This window comes from Lentinus tigrinus (assembly GCF_003813185.1).
Source record: "Lentinus tigrinus ALCF2SS1-7 unplaced genomic scaffold L226scaffold_62, whole genome shotgun sequence".
In the NCBI taxonomy this organism is placed as follows: domain Eukaryota; kingdom Fungi; phylum Basidiomycota; class Agaricomycetes; order Polyporales; family Polyporaceae; genus Lentinus; species Lentinus tigrinus.
In genome coordinates this window covers 36,275-63,367 of record NW_027137971.1, presented here as the reverse complement: position 1 = coordinate 63,367, position 27,093 = coordinate 36,275, and the positions used below count along the sequence as shown (strand labels likewise).

General features: G+C 57.4%; 11 protein-coding genes and 1 non-coding gene across 12 annotated transcripts; 4 read left to right on the top strand and 8 right to left on the bottom strand.

Annotated features, from left to right (window-relative positions):
* Positions 1 to 10: 10 nt before the first annotated feature.
* On the top strand, positions 11 to 1,822 carry L226DRAFT_540674 (Aldo/keto reductase). Its single transcript, XM_067681920.1, has 6 exons — positions 11 to 477; positions 612 to 675; positions 735 to 758; positions 814 to 1,273; positions 1,332 to 1,507; positions 1,559 to 1,822. The coding sequence occupies exons 1-6, from the start codon at positions 413 to 415 to the stop codon at positions 1,730 to 1,732; spliced, it is 963 nt and encodes a 320-aa protein (XP_067529056.1). The 5' UTR covers positions 11 to 412; the 3' UTR covers positions 1,733 to 1,822.
* A 22-nt stretch (positions 1,823 to 1,844) lies between these two features.
* Positions 1,845 to 1,967, bottom strand: L226DRAFT_t288. Its single transcript has one exon. It is a non-coding gene; the product is annotated as a tRNA-Gln (tRNA).
* A 676-nt stretch (positions 1,968 to 2,643) lies between these two features.
* Positions 2,644 to 4,347, bottom strand: L226DRAFT_517130 (uncharacterized protein). The gene is made up of 4 exons (XM_067678503.1): positions 3,780 to 4,347; positions 3,387 to 3,715; positions 3,069 to 3,334; positions 2,644 to 3,010 (listed from the first exon to the last, which is right to left on the bottom strand). Exons 1-4 carry the CDS (start codon positions 3,868 to 3,870, stop codon positions 2,860 to 2,862), a joined length of 837 nt encoding a protein of 278 aa, XP_067529055.1. The 5' UTR covers positions 3,871 to 4,347; the 3' UTR covers positions 2,644 to 2,859.
* On the top strand, positions 3,998 to 8,884 carry L226DRAFT_540672 (uncharacterized protein). The gene is made up of 8 exons (XM_067681919.1): positions 3,998 to 5,057; positions 5,130 to 6,661; positions 6,774 to 6,893; positions 6,947 to 7,025; positions 7,087 to 7,228; positions 7,293 to 7,887; positions 7,960 to 8,237; positions 8,301 to 8,884. The coding sequence occupies exons 1-8, from the start codon at positions 4,061 to 4,063 to the stop codon at positions 8,422 to 8,424; spliced, it is 3,867 nt and encodes a 1,288-aa protein (XP_067529054.1). The 5' UTR covers positions 3,998 to 4,060; the 3' UTR covers positions 8,425 to 8,884.
* Positions 8,885 to 9,940: 1,056 nt separating this feature from the next.
* Positions 9,941 to 10,811, bottom strand: L226DRAFT_495641 (HET-domain-containing protein; the record flags this gene model as incomplete). The annotated part of the gene is made up of 2 exons (XM_067677526.1): positions 10,749 to 10,811; positions 9,941 to 10,703 (listed from the first exon to the last, which is right to left on the bottom strand). A coding segment is annotated over exon 2 (762 nt), but the record flags the coding sequence as incomplete, so codon positions are not given.
* A 385-nt stretch (positions 10,812 to 11,196) lies between these two features.
* Positions 11,197 to 13,371, bottom strand: L226DRAFT_576368 (uncharacterized protein; the record flags this gene model as incomplete). Its single annotated transcript, XM_067685341.1, has 6 exons — positions 11,197 to 11,673; positions 11,747 to 11,906; positions 12,098 to 12,756; positions 13,067 to 13,139; positions 13,192 to 13,288; positions 13,341 to 13,371. The coding sequence occupies 6 exons, from the start codon at positions 13,369 to 13,371 to the stop codon at positions 11,197 to 11,199; spliced, it is 1,497 nt and encodes a 498-aa protein (XP_067529052.1).
* Positions 13,372 to 13,847: 476 nt separating this feature from the next.
* L226DRAFT_617494 (uncharacterized protein) lies at positions 13,848 to 14,882 on the top strand. Its single transcript, XM_067687043.1, has 2 exons — positions 13,848 to 14,185; positions 14,248 to 14,882. The coding sequence occupies exons 1-2, from the start codon at positions 14,039 to 14,041 to the stop codon at positions 14,698 to 14,700; spliced, it is 600 nt and encodes a 199-aa protein (XP_067529051.1). The 5' UTR covers positions 13,848 to 14,038; the 3' UTR covers positions 14,701 to 14,882.
* Positions 14,883 to 15,016: 134 nt separating this feature from the next.
* On the bottom strand, positions 15,017 to 17,115 carry L226DRAFT_495636 (protein kinase subdomain-containing protein PKL CAK Fmp29). Its single transcript, XM_067677525.1, has 4 exons — positions 16,966 to 17,115; positions 16,749 to 16,903; positions 16,065 to 16,696; positions 15,017 to 16,009 (listed from the first exon to the last, which is right to left on the bottom strand). The coding sequence occupies exons 2-4, from the start codon at positions 16,802 to 16,804 to the stop codon at positions 15,063 to 15,065; spliced, it is 1,635 nt and encodes a 544-aa protein (XP_067529050.1). The 5' UTR covers positions 16,805 to 16,903; positions 16,966 to 17,115; the 3' UTR covers positions 15,017 to 15,062.
* A 556-nt stretch (positions 17,116 to 17,671) lies between these two features.
* L226DRAFT_540668 (uncharacterized protein) lies at positions 17,672 to 18,075 on the bottom strand. The gene has a single exon (XM_067681918.1). It carries the CDS (start codon positions 17,954 to 17,956, stop codon positions 17,747 to 17,749), a length of 210 nt encoding a protein of 69 aa, XP_067529049.1. The 5' UTR covers positions 17,957 to 18,075; the 3' UTR covers positions 17,672 to 17,746.
* Positions 18,076 to 18,578: 503 nt separating this feature from the next.
* On the bottom strand, positions 18,579 to 20,642 carry L226DRAFT_540666 (ATP-NAD kinase). Its single transcript, XM_067681917.1, has 9 exons — positions 20,256 to 20,642; positions 20,050 to 20,146; positions 19,908 to 19,993; positions 19,708 to 19,851; positions 19,520 to 19,645; positions 19,359 to 19,459; positions 19,123 to 19,293; positions 18,718 to 19,063; positions 18,579 to 18,663 (listed from the first exon to the last, which is right to left on the bottom strand). The coding sequence occupies exons 1-8, from the start codon at positions 20,260 to 20,262 to the stop codon at positions 18,761 to 18,763; spliced, it is 1,035 nt and encodes a 344-aa protein (XP_067529048.1). The 5' UTR covers positions 20,263 to 20,642; the 3' UTR covers positions 18,579 to 18,663; positions 18,718 to 18,760.
* A 58-nt stretch (positions 20,643 to 20,700) lies between these two features.
* On the bottom strand, positions 20,701 to 23,796 carry L226DRAFT_495629 (uncharacterized protein). Its single transcript, XM_067677524.1, has 3 exons — positions 23,613 to 23,796; positions 23,409 to 23,545; positions 20,701 to 23,277 (listed from the first exon to the last, which is right to left on the bottom strand). The coding sequence occupies exons 1-3, from the start codon at positions 23,738 to 23,740 to the stop codon at positions 20,810 to 20,812; spliced, it is 2,733 nt and encodes a 910-aa protein (XP_067529047.1). The 5' UTR covers positions 23,741 to 23,796; the 3' UTR covers positions 20,701 to 20,809.
* Positions 23,797 to 24,157: 361 nt separating this feature from the next.
* On the top strand, positions 24,158 to 26,560 carry L226DRAFT_495627 (HET-domain-containing protein). Its single transcript, XM_067677523.1, has 3 exons — positions 24,158 to 24,203; positions 24,257 to 24,309; positions 24,370 to 26,560. The coding sequence occupies exon 3, from the start codon at positions 24,381 to 24,383 to the stop codon at positions 26,460 to 26,462; it is 2,082 nt and encodes a 693-aa protein (XP_067529046.1). The 5' UTR covers positions 24,158 to 24,203; positions 24,257 to 24,309; positions 24,370 to 24,380; the 3' UTR covers positions 26,463 to 26,560.
* The last annotated feature ends 533 nt before the right edge of the window (positions 26,561 to 27,093 follow it).

Below are 27,093 nucleotides of genomic sequence, written 5' to 3'. Positions count from 1 at the left end.
CACAGGCGCCGGCGTAAACAACTTGAACCGCAACCATCACTCGGCATACTTGGTGGTGAGTAGCAACGTGGTCACGATGATTGCGTAAAGGACAGTCTTGTCTCCGCGCTCGTTCTTCGAGTTATACAGCACACTCCGGAGTCCGCCATGCGCAATCGCCGTATCGATTGCGGAAGATACCAGAACTCGGGCCGCTGGGGATGTCAGGTGGTACGAAACGGCCCTGGGATGATCAAGGGATTCAACGACGCTCCTTGCGGACGTCCGTTATGATTCGCTAGTATTGCTTCCATGGACCCGAGACTTAGGAGTACCTTGCAGATAGGTATAAATAGTCGGACCACGGCACCCACTGAAGGAGGACCTTGCCCGGTGTACCTTGCCTCAAAACACACTCGACTCGTTCAGTATCATGGCCGCAGACATCCCAAGCTTCACCTTGAACACCGGAAACAAGATGCCTTCCGTTGGCATGGGGTGAGCATCTATTTATCTGTGAATCGCGCTTGCTTTGCTCTGGACAGGGTCGGTGGTCCACAAGTGACCGAGGCAACACGCCTTCGGACTGGAGTTCTCACCGTCCGGGGTAAACTGATCGATTTTCTTCGCAGGTGCTGGCTGGGCCCGAGTGGTGGCGGCGACGTCGTCGAGCAGATGTGCAAGACAGCGTTGGAGGTAAGATAGTATCCTGCAGCATTCATACTCATTCGATGATCTGACAAGATCTTCTACAGCTCGGTTACAGACACATCGATACCGTGAGCTGCTCTACTAGTGCTTGATATGGACTACTTATCAAGCTCAACCGCAAAGGCATATGGATATTTTAACGAAGAGAAGGTCGGCAAGGCGATCCGCGAGTCCGGTGTCCCGCGTTGCGAGATCTTCCTCACCACGAAGCTCCCGAACCATCACCATGATCGCGTCGCCGAGTCGCTGCAAGAGTCTCTAGACAAGCTCGGCGTGGACTACGTCGACCTCTATCTTATGCACTGGCCGATGGCGTACACGGCAGACAACAAGCCGATCCCGTACGGCCAGAGCCCGACGTTCGTCGAGACCTGGAAAGACATGGAGAGCCTTCTCGAGACCGGCAAGGTGCGCGCCATCGGCGTGTCAAACTTCTCCGTCAAGCTCCTGGAGGTGCTCTTGAAGGAAGCGTCCGTCGTGCCCGCCACGAACCAGGTCGAGCTTCATCCCTGTCTACCGTCCTTCGAGCTGAAGAAGTACTGCGAAGAGAAGGGCATCATTCTAACTGCATACTCGCCTCTCGGTGCGTTCGTGTGTCTGATTTGTCCCGATTGAAGGCTCAGGCATTGTATCTTCATTAGGTCGTCCGAAGGAGTATGATGGCAAACCAGTCTTCCTCACCGACGAGGATGTAGTCAGGATTGCGAAGGCACACAACGCGACTCCAGGGCAAGTTGCTCTCAGCTGGGGCGTACAGCGCGGAACGGTCGTCATACCGAAGAGCGAGAACCCGGAGAGGATCAAGCAAAACATTACGGTACGTCGCTCGCTAACAGCTCAGGAGAGCGCGATGCTGAGAGATCTGCAGCTGCTGAAATTAACCGACGAGGACATGTCAACTTTGGATGAGCTACACAAGAAGCCAGGGATGCACCGTTCGTTGTTGCGTTATCATTCATACTCGGATGATGGCAAGGTGTTCGGCTGGACGTACGAACAAGTTGGGTGGAACATGGTGAAGGGAGGCATCATAGCTACTTGACTCCGAATGTATGGTCGGCCCCAATCAGAAGAGTATTCTATACTACGCCATCTTGTTGGGAGCAACTAGACAAAAAAACATCAGCCGGGCAATCACTCAAGAGTTACACAAAAGGCACTACCAGGGTTCGAACCTGGGTTATGGGAAGATCCACGGATCGCGGACCGGCACGGTTAGGGGCCGGTCCGCAATACGTATCAAAATCCCAAGTGATAAACCACTACACTATAGTGCCTTGCGCGATGCGATAAGTTATTAGTGATCTCCTTTTGCCTTGTTCAATGCGAACAAACAGTCTCCCTTCTACCGTCCCACCGCAGTGACCGCACTCGCTCACTTCCTACGGCTAGACCTATGAGGTAAGGTAGTACTCAAAATTTATGTACCCATTGCAACGTGTATCAAGGCGAAAACACGCGCATGCAGACCGTCTTCTAGGTTAACCACATGATGACTTTCCAACTTCGATGAGTCGAAACAACCATGTGTGCTACTAGCTATCCGTCAAGCAAAATATGTCACAGGGATAGAGGCCATCGGTAAACCAACGAAGGTGTTCTCTCATGCCAGAAGCGACCCGTCGCGCGGGGTCCTATGGTGATGGTCGATGCTTGCAGCCTCGATTCAAAGGTACGAGGAACTAAAGGCTGGCACTAGTGCTGCGAGCCTGGTGCACTGTTCTGGCACCGTGCCGCCCATCCGGGCAATTTGTGCCCCGAGTTGGTCCTGGGCGGGATCGAATTGACGTACCTCTCAGTTATCCGCACTCTCTAGTTCGTAATAGTACGGACTTAAACGAGCGCGCAGAGTACTCAAGTATACGTGGATTCCAGCAGAAACAAGATCATCCTGGAGCGCAACACAGAACGCCTGGGCCGACAGCGAGAAGTGCGAGAGAGGCTCGGTAGGGTAGCCGCAGAAGCAGTAGTAGACAGCAGATAAACGTAGTGATCCAGGAGGTTTCGATGCTGCTCGTCCGGTCTTGGGGCTCCCGTTGGAGTACGTGACCTAAAGCTATGAGCCCATGGGATCGATCAAACGGGAGTGAATCCGCCAATATCAACTATACTTGTACAGTAGCAGTTCACCTTCGTCACAGTCCCTTGCCTGACTACCCACTCGTAACCCTACCCGGTAGACCCACTGTGTCCTTCAAGAACATGCTCCAGTGCGTCCACTGCGTTCTTGACCATCTTGATGTAACGTTTGATCGCCTCGACGATCTGGAGAGAGTCTGGAGGGGGAAATATGTCGTCGAAAGGTGTATCCGGGTCAAAGCTGCGATGCGACGCATGAGAATGTACTCATACACACAGCTGACAGCTCAGACACGCACCCGTGATTGCTGCAGTACTCGGCGGGATCATCGAGGTACTGGGACGCGCCGAACATGAACCCGGCGGCGCGCTGACCGGTCTCGCAGTTGGCAGCGAGCTCGTCCTCGGAGATGGCGTAGTGCCACGGGTGGGTCTTACGGGAGGCGCAGCACTCGTCGCGGAGGTCGGGGTCGCGCTGGACAAAGGTTGGGAAATAGTTGATGAGGGAGGTGGTGAGGGGAGGGTCCTTTTCGGGATTGTAGATGCGCCAGAGGTGGTGGATGTGCTGGGCGTGGGAGTCAACGATTGAATTGAAGAGTGTAGTAGACAGGGCGTACGAGTAGGCAGCAACCGTTGACGATCTTGCGGTACACGGTGCGTTGGGCGGCGAGGCGCTTCGGGCCGATAAGCTGGGTGAGCACGCGGTAGTGATCGGAGTCGAGAGAAATGGGCATGCGGGGATCATCCGAGTGGCGGATGATACGTTGCATTGTGCCGACGATGTGTTGTCGGAGGAGCTCGAGGTGGACGATCAGCCGGAGGAGATTGGGGATTTCTTGGATGAGAAAGGAGGGTTCGAGGATGTTGCGGACAGCGTAGGCCAAAACGGGAAAAGGAGGGCATGAGCTGGATGGAACAACGGGATTCACTTGTCCCTTGATGTGGTCTACCACGGAGGTTTGACATGGTCAAAGCCGCGTTTTGTGGGCGATTGAGATGAGAGTACGCACCGTAAACAGCACGATGGAAGTTGGGGTCTTGGTAATCGTCATCGTGCGACGCAATCAGGTCTAGAAGCGTGTTTACGCGTGCGGCCTGCATAGGGCTCGGAGAAAGGAAGCTTAGGGCACTGGCACAAAGGAGTCTGAGACGCGTCCAAGACGCCGCGGTCACGTGTGATGCGCGTTGTTGAACAAGGGACGCGAACTGCAGACGGAGGTTCCCACGCTGTTCTGGCTCTTGCTCTCCGCTGTGCTCGCCGTGCCCGCCGTGCTGCCCGTCGACCGACACGATGAGCTCCGCGCGTCCTCTGCGCGAGCGCCTGCAGTCCAACTCCCCCGACCCCGACGTCGCAAGACCGACGACTCCGCTCAGGATCAACAAGCACGCCTCCCCGCAAGCTCGTCAAGGCCTCTCCCCCCGCCAACCACAGCCGCAGCCGCCGCCGTCCGAATCGCAAGCGGAGGTGCTCGTCGCCCGTCGCTCGTCAAGCAGCTTCAAACATGTGCGCGAGAACAAGCTCGTGAGCAAGTCCCCGTTCCGCCTCATGCGCCCCCAGAGCCAGAGCCAGATCGTCCCCGCCTCCCCGACGCGCCGTGCAAGTGGCGAAAAGCGTCCACGCCCCGATTCCATGCATGCCCAGGCAGAGAACGAGAAGCCCCTCGGCTTCAAGCGCAGACAGTCCAGGGCTTTCCAGTTCCTCTGCCAGACTGAGCCCGTCACCAAGAGCCCCTTCCTTCGTCCCCTCGAACCTCCCGACGACCCTCTGCCTCCCGTGCCACCCCCCAAGATTAGGCCCAAGTCCGCTCTCCCGACCTCCCACATACCCGTCCCCTCTCCCGTCCGCAGCGTTCTGTCCAATCCACGCAGAATGCACGGCCCCCGTATCGCTGGCGAACGCCAGCACCAGCGCCGCAAGACCGTCACCTTTGACGAGCGATGCGACGTCCTCGAGTTTGAAGCAGATGAGATCGACGTTGCTGATGTCTCCTACGACGAGAACGGATACGGATACGGGTTCAGCTACCAAGGCGAGGTCGACGAGGATGCACCCATGGAGGATAGTTTCGAGGACGGCATCGACCAAATCGGCAATGACAGCCTCACCGGTATGGTTGACTCTATGCTCCAAGCAGCCCTTCCGCATACCCCTCCTCGCCATGAAGACGAAGAGGATGCAGACCTACTCCCCCCGTCCCCTTCTCCCGCTAAACCCCCGGGTCAGTCCCCACCCCAGCACCGTTCTTCCCCGGAGCCCGTCTACGAAGGTTCGTCAATTGGTTCTCCAGGTAAGCCCTTCTACCCCTTCTACCCCTCTTCTTTCTCCTCGCTCCCGTCGTTAATGCTCTTCCAACTTTCAGTTCCGCACCCCGAGCACTCACACTCTCAGCTAAAGGACGAAGAAGCCCCCTTCGAGGACTCTTTCCGCTCCATCCGCTCCGACGACTCCCTCGACCCGTCCAACCTCTCCATCGGTCATTCCGAAGTTTCTATCACCAACTTGGACAGTCACTCGCTCCTCGCCGATATCAAGCTCGACGACGGCGACATCCTCACCGGCGCCTCCTTTGCCCCTGTGGCAAACTCATCGCCTCGCACGCGTTCCAGGTCCGGCACTCCACTTGACCGTTCCTTCGACCGTTCCTTTGACCGTTCCCTTGAGGCACGGTCCACTCCGGTGCTTACTCCCTCGCGCCTGACTCCGCGCTCGGGATCTGGTTCACCATTCCCGAGACAGATCTTCAAACAGGCAAGCGCATCGAGCTTAGGGAGTCTCACCAGCGGTGGCCGCCGTAGTCCTATCACGCGCGAGGCCATACAGGAGCGGCTGCTCCGCAGGAAGAGTGAAGATGCCCTCGAGGCGAGCCGCTCTGCGACTAGTAGCCCTGCACCCCCTCCGCCAGCCGAGCCTGTCGAGAAGACGCATGATGAGCGGGATGAGCAGCCATGTGGGGATACCTCCCAGATGACTGAACCTGCGGAAGAGGAGCGTGCCGGCCTTCCTCCCATGACGCGTCACAACCCGACTCATGACGGTGTCATGTCTATCGACCCCGAGCCTCAACCCATCGATCCGCCGCGTCCAACTCTGCAAGAGCGCGCCCACAGCATCGACGGCAGTCGACCAGCCATGGATGCAAAGACCGCTTTTGAGGGCCTCGATCTCGACTTTGGGCGCGGTTTTGCCCTCGGCGAGGAGGGCATGAGCGTGAGCGCGGGTCTCGGTACCGGCATGACCGCCCGTGCCAAGCACAGCAGTATGCACCTCGGCGACGTGAGTGCACTCGACAAGCTCATGGAGGACATGGCGCAGGGCGCAGGCGTCGACGTCAATGTCAGCCTCGGCAACGTGTCTCTCGTCTCCGAGGGCCAGTCATACGGCAGCTTGCGCGTCGAGGCCGTCACTGAGGGCGTCAAGGCAGCTACCTTTGCCCTGCCGGACATCGCCCAGGACGACGAAGGAATGGGCATCGACCTTGACCTTGACCCGTCTGTCGATGTTAGCGAGGTTCTAACACGCGGCATAGAGCCCGCCCGGCCCACATCTGCGAGCCCGCCCCCGCCCCCGCCCCCAGCCAAGGACGCGATCCGCGCTCGCGAAGAGCTCATCAAGGCCAAGAAACGCGAGGCACGCGAGCGCGACGAGGGACTGTTTGACAGCGGCGTGGGCATGGGCTCAGCCGCACTTTCCGTCCCCTCACGCCCCGCGCGCAGGCGGAGCATGAGCACGGGTGACGCGACTGCTCCCCGGCCGACCGCCGCCCAACGTCGCACGACAAGCTCTAAAGACGACGACGACCTCCTGGACCTGACGGCGCTCCGGAGCGAGGACGCGCCCCTCGCGGACACGATTAACCGCGAGCTGCGAAAGCGGGAGAATCGGACCCGCAGCGTGAGTCTTTTGCTTTGTTCCCTGCCTTGGAGTGCGTTGCATTGTTTGATGCTAACTGCTGTTTGCTATGTTTTGCCCCCTCTCCGCGCTCTGCGCTCGTGTGCATATATAGAAGTACCATGTGCGCGAGCATACGGAGACGATCTATGCCTCGTCGGATGCGAGAACTGACGGTTCAAGCGACATGGAGAACGGCAGGCCATGGCGGACTATCCGCCGTCCCTCTGACATGGTGAGTGTACCTTGATGTCTTATGACTGCCTGTGAATTGTGACCGTCCTACAGAACGAGCATGCGAAGCAGCTACGCGAGCTTCGTGAGCAGCAGAAGGCCGGCAAAGCGCACGGCAAAGTCTTTGTGAAAGGTATGGGCTTCATCCTCTTCAGTTCACGAGTGGCGAGGATTGACGTGATGTTGGCCGATAGTCGTCGGTTTGCGCGGCCTCGAGGTACCCATTCCGGAGCAGTCAACCAAGATCAGCTGCACGCTGAACAACGGCATCCACTTCGTCACGACGCCTGACGCACCTCTCGACCGGGACTGCACAATTGATCAGGAGTTTGAACTGTGCGTCATTCCCGCTTCGTTTGCTCTCCTCAATCAATTGATATCTCTTGTCTGTACCGAATAGGATCGAACACAGCAAGCTGGAGTTCACGCTGACGATCAAGGTCCGAAGGGATCCTCACGTCGTCGCACAGCAGAAGGCCAACCAGCCTCCAGCCCAGCCCGCACGCCCTCCACCCCAACCGCTCCCCCCGCCCGCTTCGAAAGGCGGCAGCTCCCGCGGGATGCGCAGCTTCCTCTTCGGGTCCCCCAAGAAGACAAAGACCCTCACGCGTGAGCTCACCCCGACGCCCCCACCCCCACCACCTCCCGCGCCCGTGTTCAAGCCGCAAGAGAACCTGGCGCGGTATCTGAAGCCGGACGGCTCTCTCGGGCGCGCCTTTATCTCCTTCAAGGACATCGCCGCGCACTGCGACACGCGCCTGCTCGAGACATCTTTCCCCCTCATCGGACAGAAGATCGAGATCGGTAACACAGCGAAGGCGCTCCAGATTGGGGAGATAGTTCTCCAGATCTTTAGGCTCCCGCCGCTGCCGGGGATCCAGCCCGAGCAGCTACCGCAGAGCCTGGAGGAATGCCACCGGGGATTGACGCATACCCGGTGGCATAAGTCGTGCTATATGCAGGGGATGCTGACGCAGCTTGGTGGGGACTGCAATGTGAGTTTTCTTGCCCTTCCAGGATCGGTTGTCCATTGTCAAAGGCCGGGAGCTGATACATATGCATCTCAGACGTGGCGTCGGCGACACTTGCGACTCATTGGGAGCAGTTTGGTTGCGTACAACGATGTGACCAAGCGCGCCATTGCGACGATCGACCTGCGCAAGGCGATTGGCATCCACGACGAGCAAAAGGACGTCCGGAGTCCTGCATCTGCTGCGACTGTTCGCAGCGACTACGACGACTCTGAGCCTTATGGTCTTGGCGGTGTCAGCCACTCTTTCAAGCTCGAGTTTGAGGGCCACCAGATCACGTTCTATGCGGACACGGACCAGGAGAAGGCCAACTGGTGAGCGTATTTTGTCTGCTTTGGCCTGAATTGCTCTCTGAGCTCATCTTCGACGATGCGTAGGGTCAACATCTTGAAGGCCCTCGTCGGCCGGATTCCTCCCAACCCTCTGTGGGCGGAGGTCTTGTTCCAGAGACAGGAGCAAGCGAAGCATCCTGCGGCGGCGACCCCGGGTCCCTCACGGTAATTCACCTCTCTTTTCCAGTGACACTTTATCGATTCGTCAGTTCTTTCCGCACCCTCATTCATACTCATAGAGTAACCTTCTGCGTTCCTTTCCCTCCCTCCTTACTTCTTTTTCCTATTGTCTTCCGTCTCTATACATCGCTCCCGATCTCTGTTCTTTTGTACGTCTACTCTAACTCGTCTCTTCCTTCTGATGTCGTCGCGCGCGTTATTGCAGTCTGCGGCTCTAGTCTCTGCGGTTCATGATGATGATCTCTCGATGAAGCTCTCGATTAGTATGTGTACCTATGTATCACGATGAATGCATGCCCCATGACCTATCCCCTCTCCCCGCCTCTCCCCCGTCGCGACTCCCGCGGAGCGTTCGCAATGCGGCTGGACGTCGACGCCTTCTCTGACAGGTCCTCTGAGGACGATAGCCTTTTCCACTCCAGGTATACCTTGCCCCTCAATTCGATCCCAACCGTGTACGTAACTGTTCCCTTGCCTACTACTCCGCGTTCTTCGTCCGCTAACCACGGTGTGAAGGTGACCTTGACCGCCCGCGTCTTCTCGTCCCCGAAATGGCGCGTGCCAACTTTCCACATGTCGAGGCCGCGGTTGTCCACACTGCCCACGTCGCTGTACTTCGACCATATCCGCTTGGCGGCGTCGTGGCCGGAGCCATCCCAGTCACCGTCTACCGAACCCACGGTACCCTTCACCACCCCTTCTGCCCACGCGAGGCCCGTCTTCGTCACCCCAATCGCCAACGCGAATGCCTCCCTTTTTGGACCCCGGAAGAGGACCACAGCCCGGTGGTAGTCCGGCGCACGCATAGTGAGTGTCAGCGCACTATCCTTCTGAGTCCACGCCTTCGTCGGCGTCCACCCGGGTGGCTTCTCACCCTTCGGGCGTTCCAAGCAGAAGCCCGTCTCCTGCAACCGCTTCACGAGCCACCCCGGAACGATGAATGTGAACTGCTGGGGCGGCTTCGCCTGGTGCAGCGTCCGCGCATGCAGGCGCAGCTGCTTGTCCGCGATGCCCAAAGCGCGGCTGCGTTGCGGGTTCGGGTTGTGGCTGTGGAGGTACATGTCCGACACGACGAGCTTCTCGAGGAACGCCTTCTTGTCCCTCTCACCCGCCGGCACGCGGAACATGCGGAAGTACGGGTGCCACGGCGGCCGCAGCGGGCGGTACATCCCGTGCAACCCGACGTAGTACCGGTTCGGGCTGTTGTCCATGCGTCGGAGGAGCAGTCCGAGCATGCCTTGCTTGTCGCGGCAGGCGAGGAGCGCGAAGCACATCGGCGTGCCGTGCATACGGTAAAGCGGGAGGTGAATGTGGATGCCATAGTTGGTCGGGTAGTACTCGGGCACAGGGATCGTCAGCGTGAGCCGCTCACCGAAGGACTCGAGCGGCACGGACTCGACGGCCGCCGAGTCGGCGAACATCTCGGGGGAGGAGGCAAGCAGGCTGCGGTACTCGGACGTCCACTTCGGCCCGTCGGAGAGGGAGTGCTCGTTGTCGAGGAAGACCTGATGATTGTGAGTCTTGCCCCATGCGAAGATGCTCTGGTCGGGAGACTGGCGGATGATCTCGAGCTGGAGGCGGATGAAGGCCTTCTCGCCCTCCCCGTAGATGGTTGGTATGTTGACACTGAAGATACCCATCAGTGAGTACGCCCTGTCCTCTACCCTCGTGGTCTCCCGTCGTGAGGCCCAGGACATCCTCCGTGCGATGCTGACATCGTCAAGCAGACGTTCGTGCAAGAGCACTGATCGGCTGACTAGCGTCACATCCTGGAGTACATCCGCCAAGCTCCGCTTCGTTCCTAGGCGTCTCCAGTTCTGGGCCAGGAAGTACAGGGAGCGAGGAGCAATGAGCTCTTGAAGAGTCCACCCTCGAGTGAACCATCGACTCGACCTGAACGACGACCCGTCTGCGCTAGGATCCTCTTGACTGGAGTCCTTCACGTCGTTGAGGTAAGCATAGCAAACCTCGGCCTCGCCGTACCACGCGTACATCGAGTTGATGGCCTCGGACAGCTCTGCGCTGCTGGTCTTATCAATACAGCAGGTGTCAATCCAGATCCAGTTGTAGCCATCCTGGCGGGCGACGACGCAGGACTGTGAGATCTTTACAAAGCCTCCCTTCTTCTTCGCCTTGGCCAAGTCCTGGATGTCGAGTAGGCTGACCTCTTCCTTCCCCCAGACATGCGACAGAATAGCGTATCGAGGACGGTCGCTATCCGAATCAAATTTCTTCAGTTCGTAGGTTCGCGTGTTCAAGAGCCACATTCTGAATAATGTCAGTTGTGACGCAAGTCAGCGAGGAAGTGCGTACCCGTGAAAACAGAAGCTTGTTGATGTTAATCGGTGTTTCCACAGTGGGAGCGTTCTACATCGTACTTCGTTCGCGATCCATGGTTTATGTATTCGACTGTCCTGACGCTGGGGCGGTGTACAACGGAGCTTGAGGCACAGGTTAGGGGGCGATGTTGAGTCGAAGAGGCAAGTTATGGTCGAGCGTCATAATACCGACATTGACAGCTGGGAAGGAAAGCGATGCCATATTACGCGGTCTAGTAATTTGTCAGTTCAGTTCTGGGGCTCCTGCGCCACGGTTCCTCGGATGGCGACCACCCAGGCAGTGCGCACTGCGCATCAGACCACAGAGACGCACATGGAATCGGATTCCATAGGTGTATTGAATTGGTCGCGTGTTCAACATACGCTCGCATTGCTAAGACGAGAACAGTTCTTTATCTTCTCCTCACTCATCGTCCACAATTTCAGACGTTGACCTCCAATCCCACGGCGTAGGTCACGACGGAGCTTGTAACCAGAGCACCGTATTCCTCCTCCGGTTCCCATCGAGTGAGGGTGACCTTTACGATGCGTTGTGGATTAATTGCAGATTGCTGTACGAACGTGCCGTTCCTCCACGGAGCGATATCATAGCCTTCGGACTCCGCCATTGTGTCCGTAGTGCCATTGTAGCGAGCCCGGATACCTCGCATGAGCTTGTCATCGGCATAGCTAGCACTGCTTCCATCGACGCGATAGTCGGGCTTGACAAGAGCCACTGTAGCCCACACTGTGCCCAAGTCGGCGATACCGAAGACGATCGCGAACGCATCACCAGCCAACTCCAGGTTCAGGGGGTGGCAACGGAAGAGCACAGCAGCATGACGAGCTGGTAGAGTCTGCTGGGGTTTGGTACGTGCGACCGGATACTCCAGTGTCAGACGCAAGCCAACCCCGGGGTCCTGACGCCAGAGATTTCGAGGTGCCCACCCAGTATGAGCAGGGTTCTCCTCTCCATATCCCATGACCATGAACCCCCGGCTGTGCTAGTTGCCACAACAGCGAGCCGAAGAGGACGAACGAGACCCGCTTCGATTTGCTGTCTGCAGATCTACCGGTTACGCCTTTGTGGGTCCGTCGGAGGTAGCCACTCGCGAGACCCTGTGCGATACTGCTCCGCGGGTTCGCGTTGTAGCTATGAAGGTACACGCGAGTGAGCTCCACCTCCTGCAAGATGCAAGAGCAGGCGACATGTCTCTGCGGCTGGATGAGGAACACGCGCATGGTTGGGTGCCAGCCGGACGTGGGTACAGGACCCACGTTCCGAGTATGCACCCCGACACATAGAAGCGGTCGGTTTCTACCATAGGCCTGCGACGGACTAACAGCGCTACAACTTCCCCTGTGGTTGCTTCCTTGCAGGTAAGAAGCGCGAGGCCGACGGACGTTCCTGGTAGGACGTAAAGAGGGAGATGGATCTGGATGCCGTAGTTCGCGAGGGTGTACTCGGGGGTATCGCATACAATCCCAGAATGAGTGTGGTCGGTGAACTGGTCGACGGGAAAGGGCACGACATTCGCGCTCTCCTTGAAGTTATCGGGAGAAGACGCGAGAAGACAGCGGAAATCAGCGGCCCAGTCGGGTTTGTCGGTGAAAGCGGTCGCATTGTCAAGGAATACCTGGAAGTCGAATGGTTTCCCCCAAGCGAAGATGCTCTGATTTGCAGAACGACGAATGATTTCCAGCTGGAGGCGGATGAATGCTTCGCTGCCCTCGCCATGGATGTTAGGTATGAGAATCCCGAAGATGCCCATGAGAGAGTACGCCCGGTCCTCGACAAGAGTCGTCTCACGGCCGGACGCCCATGACATACGGCGAGCGATGCTCATTTCACCCAAGAGCCGAGGACGCTTAAGAACCGCAGCGTCCACCTTTGTGATCTCCTCGACGACGGCGGCGAGGGAACACTTTGAGCCGAGGGGCTTCCAAGACTTCGAGTAGAAGATAAGGTCCTTAGGGGCGATGAGCTCCGTCCCGCGAATGCGCTGTCAATGGCTTTTGTGTAGTCGTCAATGTCTAAGTGTATTGGTGTCAGTCTCTCTACGCATACTAGCCGACGTCATCGTACTATACTTACGGAACGGTAGGAGGAAGCCCAGCGTGCCCATCGAGAAGCTCCAATACTGGTGGTACGGCGCCGACCTTGAAGAGAGACGATGCATGGAGTATTGTCCCATCTCCGCCGAGAGTAATTATGAAATTATGAGGTCTATCGGTTCTACGTCCGGTCCTACAAGTAGAGTCAGTGGAGGCCTGAGCACACTTTCTGCATGCGGTCGCACCCGGTCGCCACACCTTCGCGCCTTGCGGAATATCTGGACGGTCTTCATGGTAGACCTGCACCTCGGGATACTTCTCGCTGATATATCTACATGAATTCGTTCAGGGGGAGTGTAACAGGCTAGGCACTGAATACGTACTTCAGAAGGGTCTCTATCGCCTCCACGACAGGCTTCGTACGGAGCTTGTTGACGATGAGGACAGACTTTGGAGAGATGCCATGCGTGACGCGTCTAGCTGTCTAGCTTATGAGATATTCAGTGACCGTTCCACTGGAGCAGAGACAGACAGGAGGCGACAGTAGGAGACGCGGCCGCCATGCTCACGTCGGGTCTCTTGTTCAAGGCAGTATATAACCTATGCCTCTGTACTCCACCAACTATCCTTCCTGCCTCACCTTGTCTGGGGTATCGGGATTTGCATTGCATGATGTGTGTGTAGTAGTCGGCGAGCCGCGAAGCGAGACGAGGATGTTCTGCATGCCGCAACGACTGGAGAGAGCAGAGACAGAGCTTTCGGCTTATCGAACACGCGTTTGAGAGACCGACCGGAACTGAGAATCCATCGGAATGTAGCAAAGCCACAGTTCAGAGTTGTTCGCGTTCGCCAGGCCTCTACAGAGAAGCAACGATGGGTAGTCTGAAAGACGTTCAAGATGACGGCAGCATGTAGAAGCTGAGCAGGTGAACAAGGCGGCTGCTCGAGTGTTGTAGAACCTAACCCTGAAACACGGTCACGTGCTGGCATAATTATCTATCATGCTCGGCTCCAGCCTCGAACACTGCTCGCTTGCAACCAACCACCTCTCACAGGAACAGACTGGCACGACGCTCCGCCTTTGTTCTTTTCCTGCAATCCTCCTGTTACGATGCACCGTCCGACGTCCGCTTCTGCGCAGCCCCTACAGCCAGCGAGGCAGGGCCAGAATTCCCAGCAGTCTGCCGCCTCCGCCGTCCGACTCCGCTCTGCTGGTTTGATGAGTATCTCATGAGCGTCGTGCCAGGCCATACGCCGGCGGATGAGGATGCCCTGAACGCTATGCTCGAGGTCATGGGCGCTACTCCGCAGACGAGAGACCAAGTTTTGGAGAGTTACAACAACCTTGTGAAGACCGCTGGCGTTCGGGTGATTGGGGTATGTCGCTCGCACATATTCTCTCCCATCTGGACTGTGACGATGCTGATTGCGCACTGCAGATGAAGCCTAAGCCAACCGATCCCGTCTACTCCGTCCAGATCCCCAACTCCCCCTTCGTGTTCCGCATCTGGGAAGGCGGAATGGGTTTCTACAGCCACTTCTGTGTCGAATTTAACGACCCCCGGCGCAAAGTGTCCATCAACCTTCCCCCAGAGCATTCCTTGCACCCCACGGGCCCACCCGGCGGGTTCGGATACATGCCCCACCCTGAGGTCAGCCCGAGTAGCCACCCACTGTCAACGCCGATGAACCGGCAGTCCTCGACGGCGATTACGGGCCAACTTCCGTCGTTGGAGCGCAGCATGCATGGACTCGATCCCGGAGGGAGAGAGTGGATCATCCCTGAGGGCACGTACATTACGCTGCGGCGCGAGGGACACCCGCTCTTCACATTCCAGATGCCCAATCGGCGGCCTCCGACCATTGCGCAGCCCCGGTGGGGAGTTGCGTAGCTCCCGAGCCCCCAGTCCCGGACCCTGCACTATTGTCATCCATCTTCCGAGTCCATGTTGTGTCGTCCGAGTCTCCTATGTTCGCTGTCTTGATGCTCTCGGCTGTGTACGATTATAGCCATGTCTTTCTGGCCTTGTCTGGGGCTCTTTGTGCAATATACGTTGTCGTCGAATGATACGCCAGATGAACTAGGGCGAGTTTCCCGCAGGCGCAGTCCAGTACCAACGCTAACGTTCACGAGTTGCAAGCGGTCACGTCAGCGCAGGGACAACGTCCGCGCATGGGAAAGGAGATCACAAATGTTAGCGGAAGGAGTAGACACAACACGGCCCAATACTGGCGAAACGTCTAGTTCGACTCATTACATGTAGTCCTCCTCGTCCCTGTCATCGAAGGGCCAGTTCGCCGCATTCTGAGCCCGTTCCTCGTCATCCTCGATCATCGACAATGCAACCTCCTTGAACTTCTTGTTGCGCGCCACAGCCTCCTCGTAGTACTCGGCAGGAACCCAGTCCTCCGACCCGACCGTGCCGATCATGTCCCGCGCCGCCTTCAGTGAGTCCTCCGCTTCCTCCTGCAACGCAATCAGCTTCATCGTCTCGCGTGCGTCATCGGAGTCGAACGCGATAGGACACGGCACGCCTTCTCCTGCGAGCGTCTCCCAGTGCTCGGTTGCTTGTACCAGCGCAAGCTTCAGCTCGATCGTTTCGCCCTCCCACGGGTCACGGGAGTGGCGGAAGAGGCGGCGACGGAGCGTCCCCACGGCCTCCGCCAACACTACCCAGTGAAAGATGTTGTACTTCCTCGTGTGCTCGGCGTAGTAGTAATGGCGAAAGCGGCGACGGTACAGTTCCAACTCTCTTTCTCGCTGGGTTTTGTCCATGTCGTCCAAATTCTCTGGCAACGAAGGCGGCATCTCGGCTTGCCAGCCAGTACCATCGTTGTTCTGCAGCCATTTGGGTATATCGGCATTCAGAGACAGAGGTAGGATAGAGGTGTACTGCCAGTCGATGATGCTGGCGATGACGTACGAGTTGGAGTCGGGCGACCGAGAAACAATGATATTGCTCGGCTGGAGGTCGGGATGGCGCATGCAGAAGTAGTCGAATCTCTTGTCTCTGGAAACCAGCGACGGTGCGATGCGGAGGTAACGGTCCAGGTTTTCGATGTGGTCTGACGGCTGCTGTTTCTGGTACCCATAAGCTTCCCTCCTGATGCGCTGGAAGGGCAACAGCGGTCGACCAAACCGCCGTAAGTACGCTTGTTCCTTTTCAGCTCCTCTTACGAGGGTTTCTTCGATCGTGGCATCTAGAGCGATCAGTTAGTTTCAGGAAAAATGACAGAAGGTAGGTAAGGGGCGTACACGGTCCTCGGTCTACGTCGAGCTCCGACCTCCGACCAAACCACAGAGACAGGTTTGTTTCTGGACCGATGCAGAAACGCTCGTCTTTGAGCGGGATGCCCGGCTTAGTAGGCCCGGAGGGGTACCCGGGTGCATTCGCCAGGTCTTCGGCAAAGTACAGACTTCCACCGGCGTCGAATACTAACGTCATTATACTCCACTCCAGTTGAACGAGCTGGCGTAGAATGGAGATGATGTTCCCTTCATCCAAGCCGGGCAACACGTCGGCCAAGCTAATGCCTTCTATGTATTGCATGAAGATATACTCAGTTCCCGCCGCGTTGTCCGGCTTAGGGGAGTATCCGTATACCTCCGGTGTAGATACCCCAACGGAACGGAGCCAGGCCAGCGTAGCCGCTTCACTAGCAACAGAGAAGTACTTGGGAACGGTAGTCGAGTACGGGATGCGGGCCACCATGCGGAAGCCGTCGCGCATGGTGATGAGGAAGACGCGGTTGAACCCGCCCTCGGCTAGTTTTCGCAGGCTCTCGATGTCATCAGGTTTCCGGTTGACTGATTGTGCTGCAAGCCGACGTAGTGCGTCGACGTTGAAGTGACGTCTGCGCTCTGCGTGGCGAAGCTTGTCGTTAACGCTGGACAACGAGTTAGGTGCATGTCCCGTATAATTACAGGCATGAGACTTACAGCCACCGCCCTGACGTATATTCGAAGAGGTCGTTGTCGCTGCGAGGAAGGGCCATGGCGGAAAACGTGCGACATGGCAAGCAACGGGTCACGGTAGCGGGGCTCGAGTGGGTGAATAGGTGAAATGAACGCGGTGAGGAGTGAGGAGGGCGAGGCTGCAAGATGGGGACTGCGCGTAAGTGAAAGACGAGCCTCTCTTTCCGAAGATAGGACATGCCTATGGACGAGGACGGGCGGAAGGACTCGAGGGACGAGTTCGAGAACGGGAGGACACAAGTGCGGAACAAACGCGATCAGAGACGCTGCTGTGGCCACGTGGCGCACTACTTACGTACATGACCTCTCCGAGGAGACATCGTACCGATGTCATAGAGGGTCAAAAGGCTCAGTCTGTTCAGCGGTGGCGGAACCTTCAGGGCGCGAACCACCCTACGTCGTGCGCACTTGCTGTACCTACGTTCACCCACCGCAAATTATACCTTGTTTGCTGTGACGGGGCCTTTCGTATGTCCTTCAAGAGAGAAACTGTGCCCAATCGCCGACCTTGTCCGGTCGTCGTACTGGGACATTCGCGGGTGAACCCTTGCGCACCTGACGATAAGTTCTAGCTGGTGAGAAAGAGACCTAATACCTCAAGGTCTGAACGGCTTCCAGCCAGCATCTCATGAAGGAGGCTGGACGCATAAGGAGGCCGCAGGGCGCTGTTCTCGACGAACCTTTCTAGTTCGCAAAAGTGCGAACTTGAATGAGCGCGCAAAGTGCATGGGAGGCCCGGTATATAGCCGCAGAGGCAGTAGACGGCGAACAAGTGTAGTCGGAAGACTCACTTCGACGCCGCTCGTCCGATCTTGAGGCTTCCCTTGGAGTTCGTCCGAGTGCCTCACCTCAAGCAACAAACCCATGAGATCGGATGGGAGTCAATTTGCCAACACCAATTATACTTGGACAATAGCAGATCACCTTCGTCGCAGTCCCTTCACTGACTACCGCTCATGAGCCTACCCGGCAGACCCACTCTGCCTATCAAAGACGTCCTCCAGCGCATCCACTGTGTTCTTGACCATCTTGATGTAACGTTTAGCCGCCTCGACGATTTGGAGGGTGTATCCTGCTATGCGACGCATGAGAAGCCGCAAAAGCTTAGACACGCACTCGTGATTGCTGCAGTACTCGGCGGCATTGTCGAGGTACTGGGACGCGCCGAACATGAACTCGGCCGCACGCTGCCCGGTCTCGCAGTTGGCAGCCAGCTCGTCCTCGGTGATGGCTTAGTGCCAGGCGTGGGTCTTAAGGGAGGCGCGGCACTTGTCGCGGAGGTTGGGATCGCGCTGGACGAAGGTGAATGACAGAAGGCGGTTGAACTGGTACGCACTGTACTTATGTAAGTCACGAGTCGTCCGCTCAGGCGCCGGCCCCCGGATGGCGTACTTCCGATTGGTGTACTACAGCACAGTCATCAACCCTAAAGAAGGGTCATATGCAGTCAATATTGACTCAAAACATGCTATCGACGTCGCCGATGTGCTCAAGGCCATTTGGGGGAATCATCAGGCTGTGCTCCAGGCGAGGTGGCCCAGGATTAGTGCCCAGTCGTTGGAACTCGTTCGATTCGTGCGTTGCATGGCCTATCTAGCTATCTGTCTTTATCTTGCTATGGCGCTGGGAAGTTGATTGACACGTTCAGAGAACGCAATGAGTACAAGCCGACTGAGCGGATATAACTGAGGTGCTGCACAACTGACCAGAGTTGTGCCAGACGACTTGTCAAGTGTACTTTCGTCGAGTATCTTCGCCAGTGACAACTAGCAGGCGTTCGAGCCATGTCGAAATGGAGGTGATTTCTGTACGTATTCGTTGCTACACCACTCGCCACGAACAACGGACATTGCGATAGTGAAATGCGGAGACATGACAGCTTGAACAGAGCATCAGCATCCACAACGTAACGACTAAACCGAGTGCCACTCACCTACGAACTATGATACAGGCGTCTCCTCTCCACCTCTTTCTTCTCACGACCGCGAATACTTCGCCAACGCCTTACTTCGAAACGTCGCGTTGTACTGCAGCAGATTGTTAATATCCCGCACCCAGTCGTCCTCTTTCCCCGGACCGACGCCCTCTCCGCTCATCCCGCCAATCGCGCCTTCCTCCTCCCCGTGGCGAATTTGCGGCGGCTCGGTGATTGACGAGCGGTTGATGCAGGGTATGGGGTGCAGCGAGGCGCGGACGGTGACAGACTCTCCAGGAGAGAGGACGCGCGAGATCTGGCCGTCCATGGAGAGCCCGGCGGAGGCACGGGAGCGCTCACTGATCTAGAGTGGGTCGTAATCAGTATGATGCATGACGAACATAATGTAATTATGCGACGTACTCTCAACGTGATTGAAGAGGAGGAGGGGAAGACAAGAGGACGGAAAGAGAGGCTTCGAGGGCATATGGGTGTCAGTACGATCGCGCTCAGCGATGGATGGACAATCGGTCCTCCTGCAGAGAGCGAGTACGCTGTTGAGCCCGTCGGAGTTGCCACAATCAGTCCATCTGACTGGTCAAGAGACAGCGATGGTGAGTAGAAGAAGTATGGCACCAGAGCAGCGACATGGTACGCACGACGGCTTCAGTCAGGTGCTGACCGTCGACAAACACGTCTATAGTATTCAGATGAGGGCTTGAACCGCGGTGCAGCGCAATCTCGTTCATGACCTGCCAATCTGAAGTGCGCATGATGAGTCAATGTTCGTACAAACAGAACGATGAGAGGAGACACATACCATCGCAATATGTATCGACGTGTTCGCCACCCGAGTCCTGAAACGAGCACGAGAGGCGCATTCGATGCAGGAGAGTTATTCGTCCCGCGAATGCGCTGTCAATGGCTTTTGTGTAGTCGTCAATGTCTACATGCATTGGCGTCAGTCTACGCACACATCCCGTACCAACGTCATCGAGCTGCACTCACGGAACGGTAGGAGGAAGCCCAGCGTGCCCATCGAAAAGCTCAACACCGGTGGTACAGCACCGACTTTGAAGAGAGACGATGCATGGAGTATTGTCCCATCTCCGCCGAGAGTAATCACAAGGTCTATCGGTTCTGCGTTGGGTCCTGGCAGGTAGAGTCAGTGTGGGTGCCCGAACAACACATGCTGCGTCCGTACGCACCTGGTCGCCACACCTTCGCGTTTGGCGGAATATCTGGACGGTCTTCATGGTAGACCTGTACCTCGGGATATTTCTCATTGATATATCTGTACGTATTTCGTTCAGAGGGGGAGTGTGAACAGACTGGGCGGTGAACACGTACTTCAGAAGGGCCTCTATCGCCTCCACGACAGGCTTCGTGCGGAGCTTGTTGACGATAAGGACAGATTTTGGAGAGATGCCATGCGTGACGCGTCTAGCTTATGAGATATTCAGTAACCGTTCCACTGGAGCAGAGACAGACTGGACGCGACGGCGGGAGACGCGCTCGCGTCGAGTCTCGCTCAAGGCAGCAGATGAAGAACGTACGTTGCATATGACCTATGCCTTTGTACTCCAACGACTATCCTCCCTGCTTCACTACTTCCTTGCGGTCTCGGGATTGGCTTTGCGTGAAGTGTGTGTAGCAGTCGCGGAGTCACGAAGCGAGACGAGGATGCTCTGCATGCCGCGACAGCTGGAGAAAGCAAAGACAGAGCTTTTGACATGTCGAGCACTGATATCTACTGAAGTAATACGAGTCTGAGGGACAGACCCTGTGCAAGTCCGGGGTAGAATTGTTCGTGTTCGCCAGGCCTCGCCAGAGAGCAAAGATAAAGCGTAGTCTACAAGGCCCTCAAGAAGACGGCAGCGTGTAAAAGCTGAGCAGGTGGACAAGAGAGGCCGGAGGCACTCTGCGCGAAGGTCGAGGTCCGAGGTCAAGTGCTCCTCTCTGCGAGCGCCTGGGCTCAAGGCTGCATGAACGTGTGCGAGTGACTCGCCCAGATGGCAGGGAACGGACGGATACAGAGCAAGGATGCATACACCGTTACTATACAACACAGCTGGTCTTCGATACATAGTGTTCATAACATACAACCTCTTCAGGCCTCGACGTCCGCCAACAACCCAAAAAGAGACCCGCCCTTCGCCCCTCCCCGACTTGCCGTCTTCGCGACAGGCGGGGTGGCCTTCGCTCTCGCCTTCTTGTCTTTCTTTTTCTGCGGGAGTACCGCATACGCGTCCTCCAGCCCCTCCAGACACGCGGTCCATACCTTCTCATCCGGCACTCCAGTCGGAAGCGGCACCTTCCCACTAAGCAGGGCATGACACCGCACGCCAGAGAACCGTCGCGCAGGACTGGTGATAGTCGATGTAGAGGAAAGGAGGAGGACCTGAACGAGCTGCTCGATCGCGTCTACGGCCGTGGAAACCTGCGTGACGAGCTGAATGTGTCGTTCAAGGGGAAGTGCAGGTCCCTCGGAATCGTCCGCCTCGCGAGGATGCTGCAAGGCAATTGTGTCTTGCTGGCCCAGAGAGAACGAGGCGAGGACGGCCTTGGCTTCTGCCTGCGTCCAACGCTCGAGAATTCGTTCCTTGACCCCGGGATTTTCTTGAGCACGGAGATGCATAGTCCGTACAACCCATCGCACCGCCAGCACCCCTACCACGTCATCGTCCGCCAGGCTCAACACCGCAGGACTGGCCGACGCGAGCGCACGGAGTAGCAATGCCCTTCGAGTCTCTTCAGACCACAGTTGGGGCGGCACCGCCAGATTGAAGGGAACGTCCACCGGCAGACCCTTGAGCAACTCCGCGAGGGGAAAAACGGTTATCTCCTCCGTGGCAAGGCGCGTGCCGCGCCTGACGTACTCCGTGACGACCTTTGTGCGAGAGTCTTGCGGTATCACCGACGTTGAAGGTCCCGCAGGCGGTGCGCCATCCTCCTCGTTCCCGTCGAGTTCTTTCAACGCGCCGCGCAGGCGTGCGAGCGGGTCCGCCCCTCTGTCCTCATCACTCTCAGAGTCTTCCTCCACGACATCGACCAGCTCATCATCGCCGTCGTCTGTCTCCTCTCCACCTTCTCGCTCGGGCTCAGGCGCGTGAGGCAAACCGATCCCTGCATCCAGAACCGCGTACGTCCACATCCGGATTGCCCGCCCCACGGTCCGCTGCACAGTCTCCTTGTCCGGGTCCTCGAGGAACATTCGTGGCCACATCGTTGCCGTATGAGCCGTGTCAAGGATGTGCGGGTCGAGCACGCCTTGTCGGTACGCAGCGACGTACCGTTCCCTGACCTGCTCGAGTGGGTCTTCTGCACGCGCCATCAGTTCGTCGTCCTCGAGCGCAGCGTCGCGAGTGCGAATGAGGCCCGAGAGCATGCTGATCAACGGACATGCCTCGAACGCATGCAGCGGGCAAGCATCCGAAGTCCATTTCAGTGCCGCATTTGGCTCCTCGACATCGTAACCCTCTACACCACCCGCACCCGCACCATCATCCTCCGCCTTAGGGATCGCATACTGCAGCGTCGCCTCCGCGATCCGTTCCACGACCGCCTCCCGCTCGCCTGCTGCGAACGTGTCAAGCGGACGCACCAGTAGATCCACTACTGCTGCGTCGATGAGCTCCATCACACTGCCGATCTGCTGCTTCCTTCCCCTCTTCTTGCCATTCGCGCCCGAACTCGCTGCGCCCCCGAAGGCTGCAGCGAGGATCCCACTGAGCGTGTCCGCGACACGCGTAATGCGCTGCCCGTGTGTGAGCCCGCGATCGAAGAACAGTCGCTGGAGGTTCGCCTGACGGCCCTTGGCACGGATCTCCGCCGTTGTCACTGGTGGCGGGCCTGTATCGTCCGAGCCCGAGGCTCCTGTATAGTCGTTCCCCAGGAACGCACCAAGCAGCGGAAGGAGATAAACCGGGATGCCGAGCTGAGCAGCGAGCGTCGGGGGCTCGTATACGGTGAACGAGAGCCCAAGCTGCCCGTCATTTAGGGGTTCGGATGTGGGGAGAGCACTAGGCGGGAGGATGCCCCGTCCCGGGCGCATGTCCTGCTTCGCAGCGGTGCGTTTCTTCTTGGACTTGCCCTTGCGAACGGTCTGAAACCCGTCATTGTCCACGCCTCCGTCGCCGGCCTCGGACTCCCCTGCCACGGATACCGAGTACACGCTCCCCTCGCCGTCCCACGGCGCTGCGGACGTAAGCGTCCAGGCCATCTCGTCGAGAGGGACGTACCCGCGATACCCCTCCGAATTGAGGACGACAAAGTCTGAGTCCTTGCCCGCAACGTACGCGTTCAGCCGGCCCGCGAGCGCAACGGCGTACGGGTCTCCCTCTTCGTCGGCAAAGTGCACATGCAGTGCGCTGCTAGTGTCGTCTGCTGCATGGGCGAGGCGCAGGAGGGTGTTGACGCAGACGCTGTACGCGAGCGGAGGCAGCATCGCGGTCTCGTGGAGGAAGCGGGGCATGGTGCGGGCGGTGGCAGAGGTGCGGAAGAAGAGGAGTGAAGATTGGATGTGGGTCTGGGTTATGCGCGAGACGAGAGTTGGGAACTTGAGGGTGGGGTATGGGCCTGGGAGGTGTACTGGTTAGTCTCCGTGCTGCGGTATTGGGCCGCTGTCCTATCCATGCTTGTAACCGCGCTCATAATTTCGACCAGCACGAGAGAACGAGATAGGAGAAGGTGGAAGAACAAGGACGTACCATCAAAGACAAAGTGCAGCTCCAAGCCGACGTCCATCCACGCCCGGACGACGTGCTCGACCAGCCTGGCGAACTGATTGTATTCGCCGCCATAGACCCAAGGGAGGTCTGCACGATAGATGATCTCGTATATGAATCTGCGGTATCATATAGTATGTGATTAGCTGAGAGTCTTAGACGATCAGTACATGGTCCTATACTCACGACCATGCATCGACAACTACGGGGGTTCTGAGGAGGTCATGCAGGTGTTGTGACTGGACGATTTGGACAGTACGAGAGAGGATATGCTTGTTTTCGCGGAGATAGGTGGTAAGGCCATGAACGCCCATGCCAACGATACATCGACGGCGGCAGGAGGCAAGAAGAAGGTTATCAACAAGCAAAGGTTATTGAAGAGATGGGCCCCTGCCTGTTTCGGATCTCGTTACTTACCGCCTCGCTTATGTAAGTACTACTACTACTACTACTAAGTGCCCTGTCTTGTAGCTGATAGTTTAACCCTCCTTCATATGCTCCAACCTAATTCTTGCGCCTACACGCTGTCGACTTGAATGATTCTCGGCCGCGTGTCAACCCTCCGACATGTAATCTGCCATTGATATACTTTGTACTTCGGACAGCGGACTTTGAGCGTACTCGGCAGCGCGTCCTTCAACTTGTCTCACGATACTTGCTTGTGCTACTACTAGGGCTGCTTGATTGTGTTAATCGACACGCGTCTCCTCCAATCCACAGCTGGGGTATATACCGTCCCCAAATTGCATGCCGCTCGTCTAAAGCGACAATCTGGCGGTAAGCCCATGAATATGTCAGCAACTGCGCCCAGATTGATCGTTGCGTTGCAGCCTGTCACAGCTCAAGAGCCACTTTCTTCCAAGCTGTACTACAATTTTCCAGCGTACGTCCCATGTCCAGCCAACCGAGGAGCGGTGCATCATTGACAACTATCTACTACTAGTAGTCTCCGAGATGCGCCTGCTGAACACGCAGACCTTCGTGGTAAAAGAGTTCAACGACGAATCCGACCTGCCTCCGTACGCTATCCTCTCCCATGTCTGGGGCAAGCCCGAGGATGAAGTGACGTTCGCAGACATGCAAGACCTGAAGCAGGCGCGAAAGCGCGCCGGGTGGATCAAGGTTGAACAGTTCTGCGCCTTTGCACGCCAGAACGACCTCGACTGGGCCTGGGACGATACCTGCTGCATTGACAAGTCGAGCAGCGCGGAGCTCTCTCAAGCTATCAACTCGATGTACGCCTGGTACAGCGAGGCACGCGTCTGCTATGCGTATCTCCTCGACGTCGAAGACCCAGGTAGGGCGAACCCTACAGCCGAGGACTCGTCGTTCCGAGGGAGCCGGTGGTTCAAGCGCGGATGGACGCTCCAAGAGCTCATCGCGCCCAAGGTCGTCCTCCTATACTCCAAGAACTGGAGACCGCTCGGCTCCAAGGCATCTCTCGCCGCGGCGATAGAGGAGATCACGAACATTGACTCCGCAGTGCTCATGCACGAGCGGCTTCTCGATGACGTGAGCATCGCCCGGCGTATGTCGTGGGCGTCCGCGAGGCAGACGACGAAGCTCGAAGATCGCGCATACTCGCTCATGGGCATCTTCGGGGTTAACATGCCCGCCATCTACGGCGAAGGGGACCGCGCCTTCATTCGCCTGCAGCAGGAGATCATCCATCAGTCTCCCGACCAGAGCATCTTCGCCTGGGGAAACCCTTACGAGTACCAGGTCTTCCTCGACAATGCGACCGTCTTGACCGACCAACCCGGCTGGGCTACAGACTACCGCTGTCTCCTCGCATCCTCCCCGGACCGCTTCGCCGACAGCGCAAACATCGAACCCTTCCCCGTCGAACAACTCACCAAGTACACGCACTCCGGGATCTCCAGCGATGTCCCAGAGTACACGCCCACTAACTACGGCATCCAGATCCACCTCCCGCTCTACCTAATTCCCAACAGCTCCATCGGCCTCGCACTCCTCGCATGCAAAGACGCTGCGTCAGGGCACGTCGTCTCTCTCCTCGTCGGCCGCATGCGCAACAGCTCGAACCGGTTCTACGTCGGCATGTACACGCAGGCGACATGGCCGATGAAGCAGTTTGGCTGGCACCCCATCATGCGAATGTTTCTCCTGCACCCTCAGAGCAGCGCCGCGGGCGTCCGGATCCTGCAGAACGTCACCCTCACTCGTATGTACCTTCAGAGCCACAATGCGAACCCGCAGCGCAGTCGTGAGCAGGGTCTCGCGGGTGGCGAGCTCATCCTGCACAGGCCGGTGGACGGGCGTGTCGAAGCGCAGCCGAAAAGATTCGCGTTCTTCATACACGGCTGGCTCTTGCGAGCGCTTGAGAAGATCAAGTTCAACGTTGTCGGTTGGGGCGTGTCGGGTGCGAAGTTGGTGGGGTGGACGCCACGCATGTTCTGGCGGCAGGACGACAAGCTCGGCCTGACACTGACGCTGTATAACCCTGCGTCGCTCGACACTCCGAACTCCAAGGATGGCCAGTCTAGCCAGTCCGCCAACGTTGCTGCCATTCTCTTCCGCCGTCCCTCAACGAATGCGAACGAAGCGGGGGATGCGTTCGCGCTCATATTTGGGGTCACCTCTCTGGAGGAGACATGTTCGGACCCGAGTCGCGATCGCGTGGCCGAGACGAGCAAGGTGTGGTCAACAGTAGCGATCGTGCAGCCTGATGCCCGGGTGGATGGCAAGTCCGATGCGCACATTGGGCACGATCTCGTGCGATCTCTTCTCTCCTGCTTTGCGAAGACCACGAACAGCGAGGTTCGGTCGCAGGGGTACGATGTTGCGAGCTGGAAGGAGGGCACGTACGAGTATCGGACGGTGGAGCGAATGGTGAAGGTCACTCTCACACGATGGTTGACACGGGACGAGGACGTCTGGCTTGACAAGCATGCGACCATGCGGTATACCGTCGGCCTGGAGGTGGACTTCGGTTCCGGGGCGCAGCTGCGGGCGAGCACAGAGAAGGAAAAGGTGGCGAGTTTGTCCGGTCTGAGTGCCATCGTCGTGCGTTGATAGTTGGGATACCAGTCGTCATCGATTACTTGCGGTGTATGTAGCTCTTCTTCACATAGCACGAGTTGTGACGATTATGAACGATGAACCGAGTCGTTGTGGATACGATTGCGGCAAGACGTCCAATACAAGAAGAGGTGGACGTAAGACAGCGAACTGCCGGGTAAGCTGAAGCTGGTGGAGCACGAGTGGGTCGCAGAGCAACGCGGGACGGCGACGGAGTCTGCGTGACTATTGGTCCCAATGGTGCTTCCCCAATACCAACGATCATTCGTGCCTCACTTTGAGAACACAGACTCGGAGACATGAGGACCGCGATCCGTCGTCGCTCTCTCAACTGAACTGAGGTAAGATATCGCGGCCTCTGGGAAAGATTTACACATGAGTAGCCGCCGTGACAATCATCGCCTTTTCGGTATGGAGGTGGTGTGGGAGACGGAGACCTCTAGTATTGACTGTCGCTGGTTAAGCATCATCAGTCTAAGTCTCGGGTCATCTACGGAACCCGGATGAACTCACTATCGGGCGACGAGTTGTACAATTTCGTGATGCCCAAGCATTGGATGTGGTGAACCCCTCTTGCGTTCGAGTAAGATCGGATAGCTAGAAATCGGATACAAATGTCGTTCCG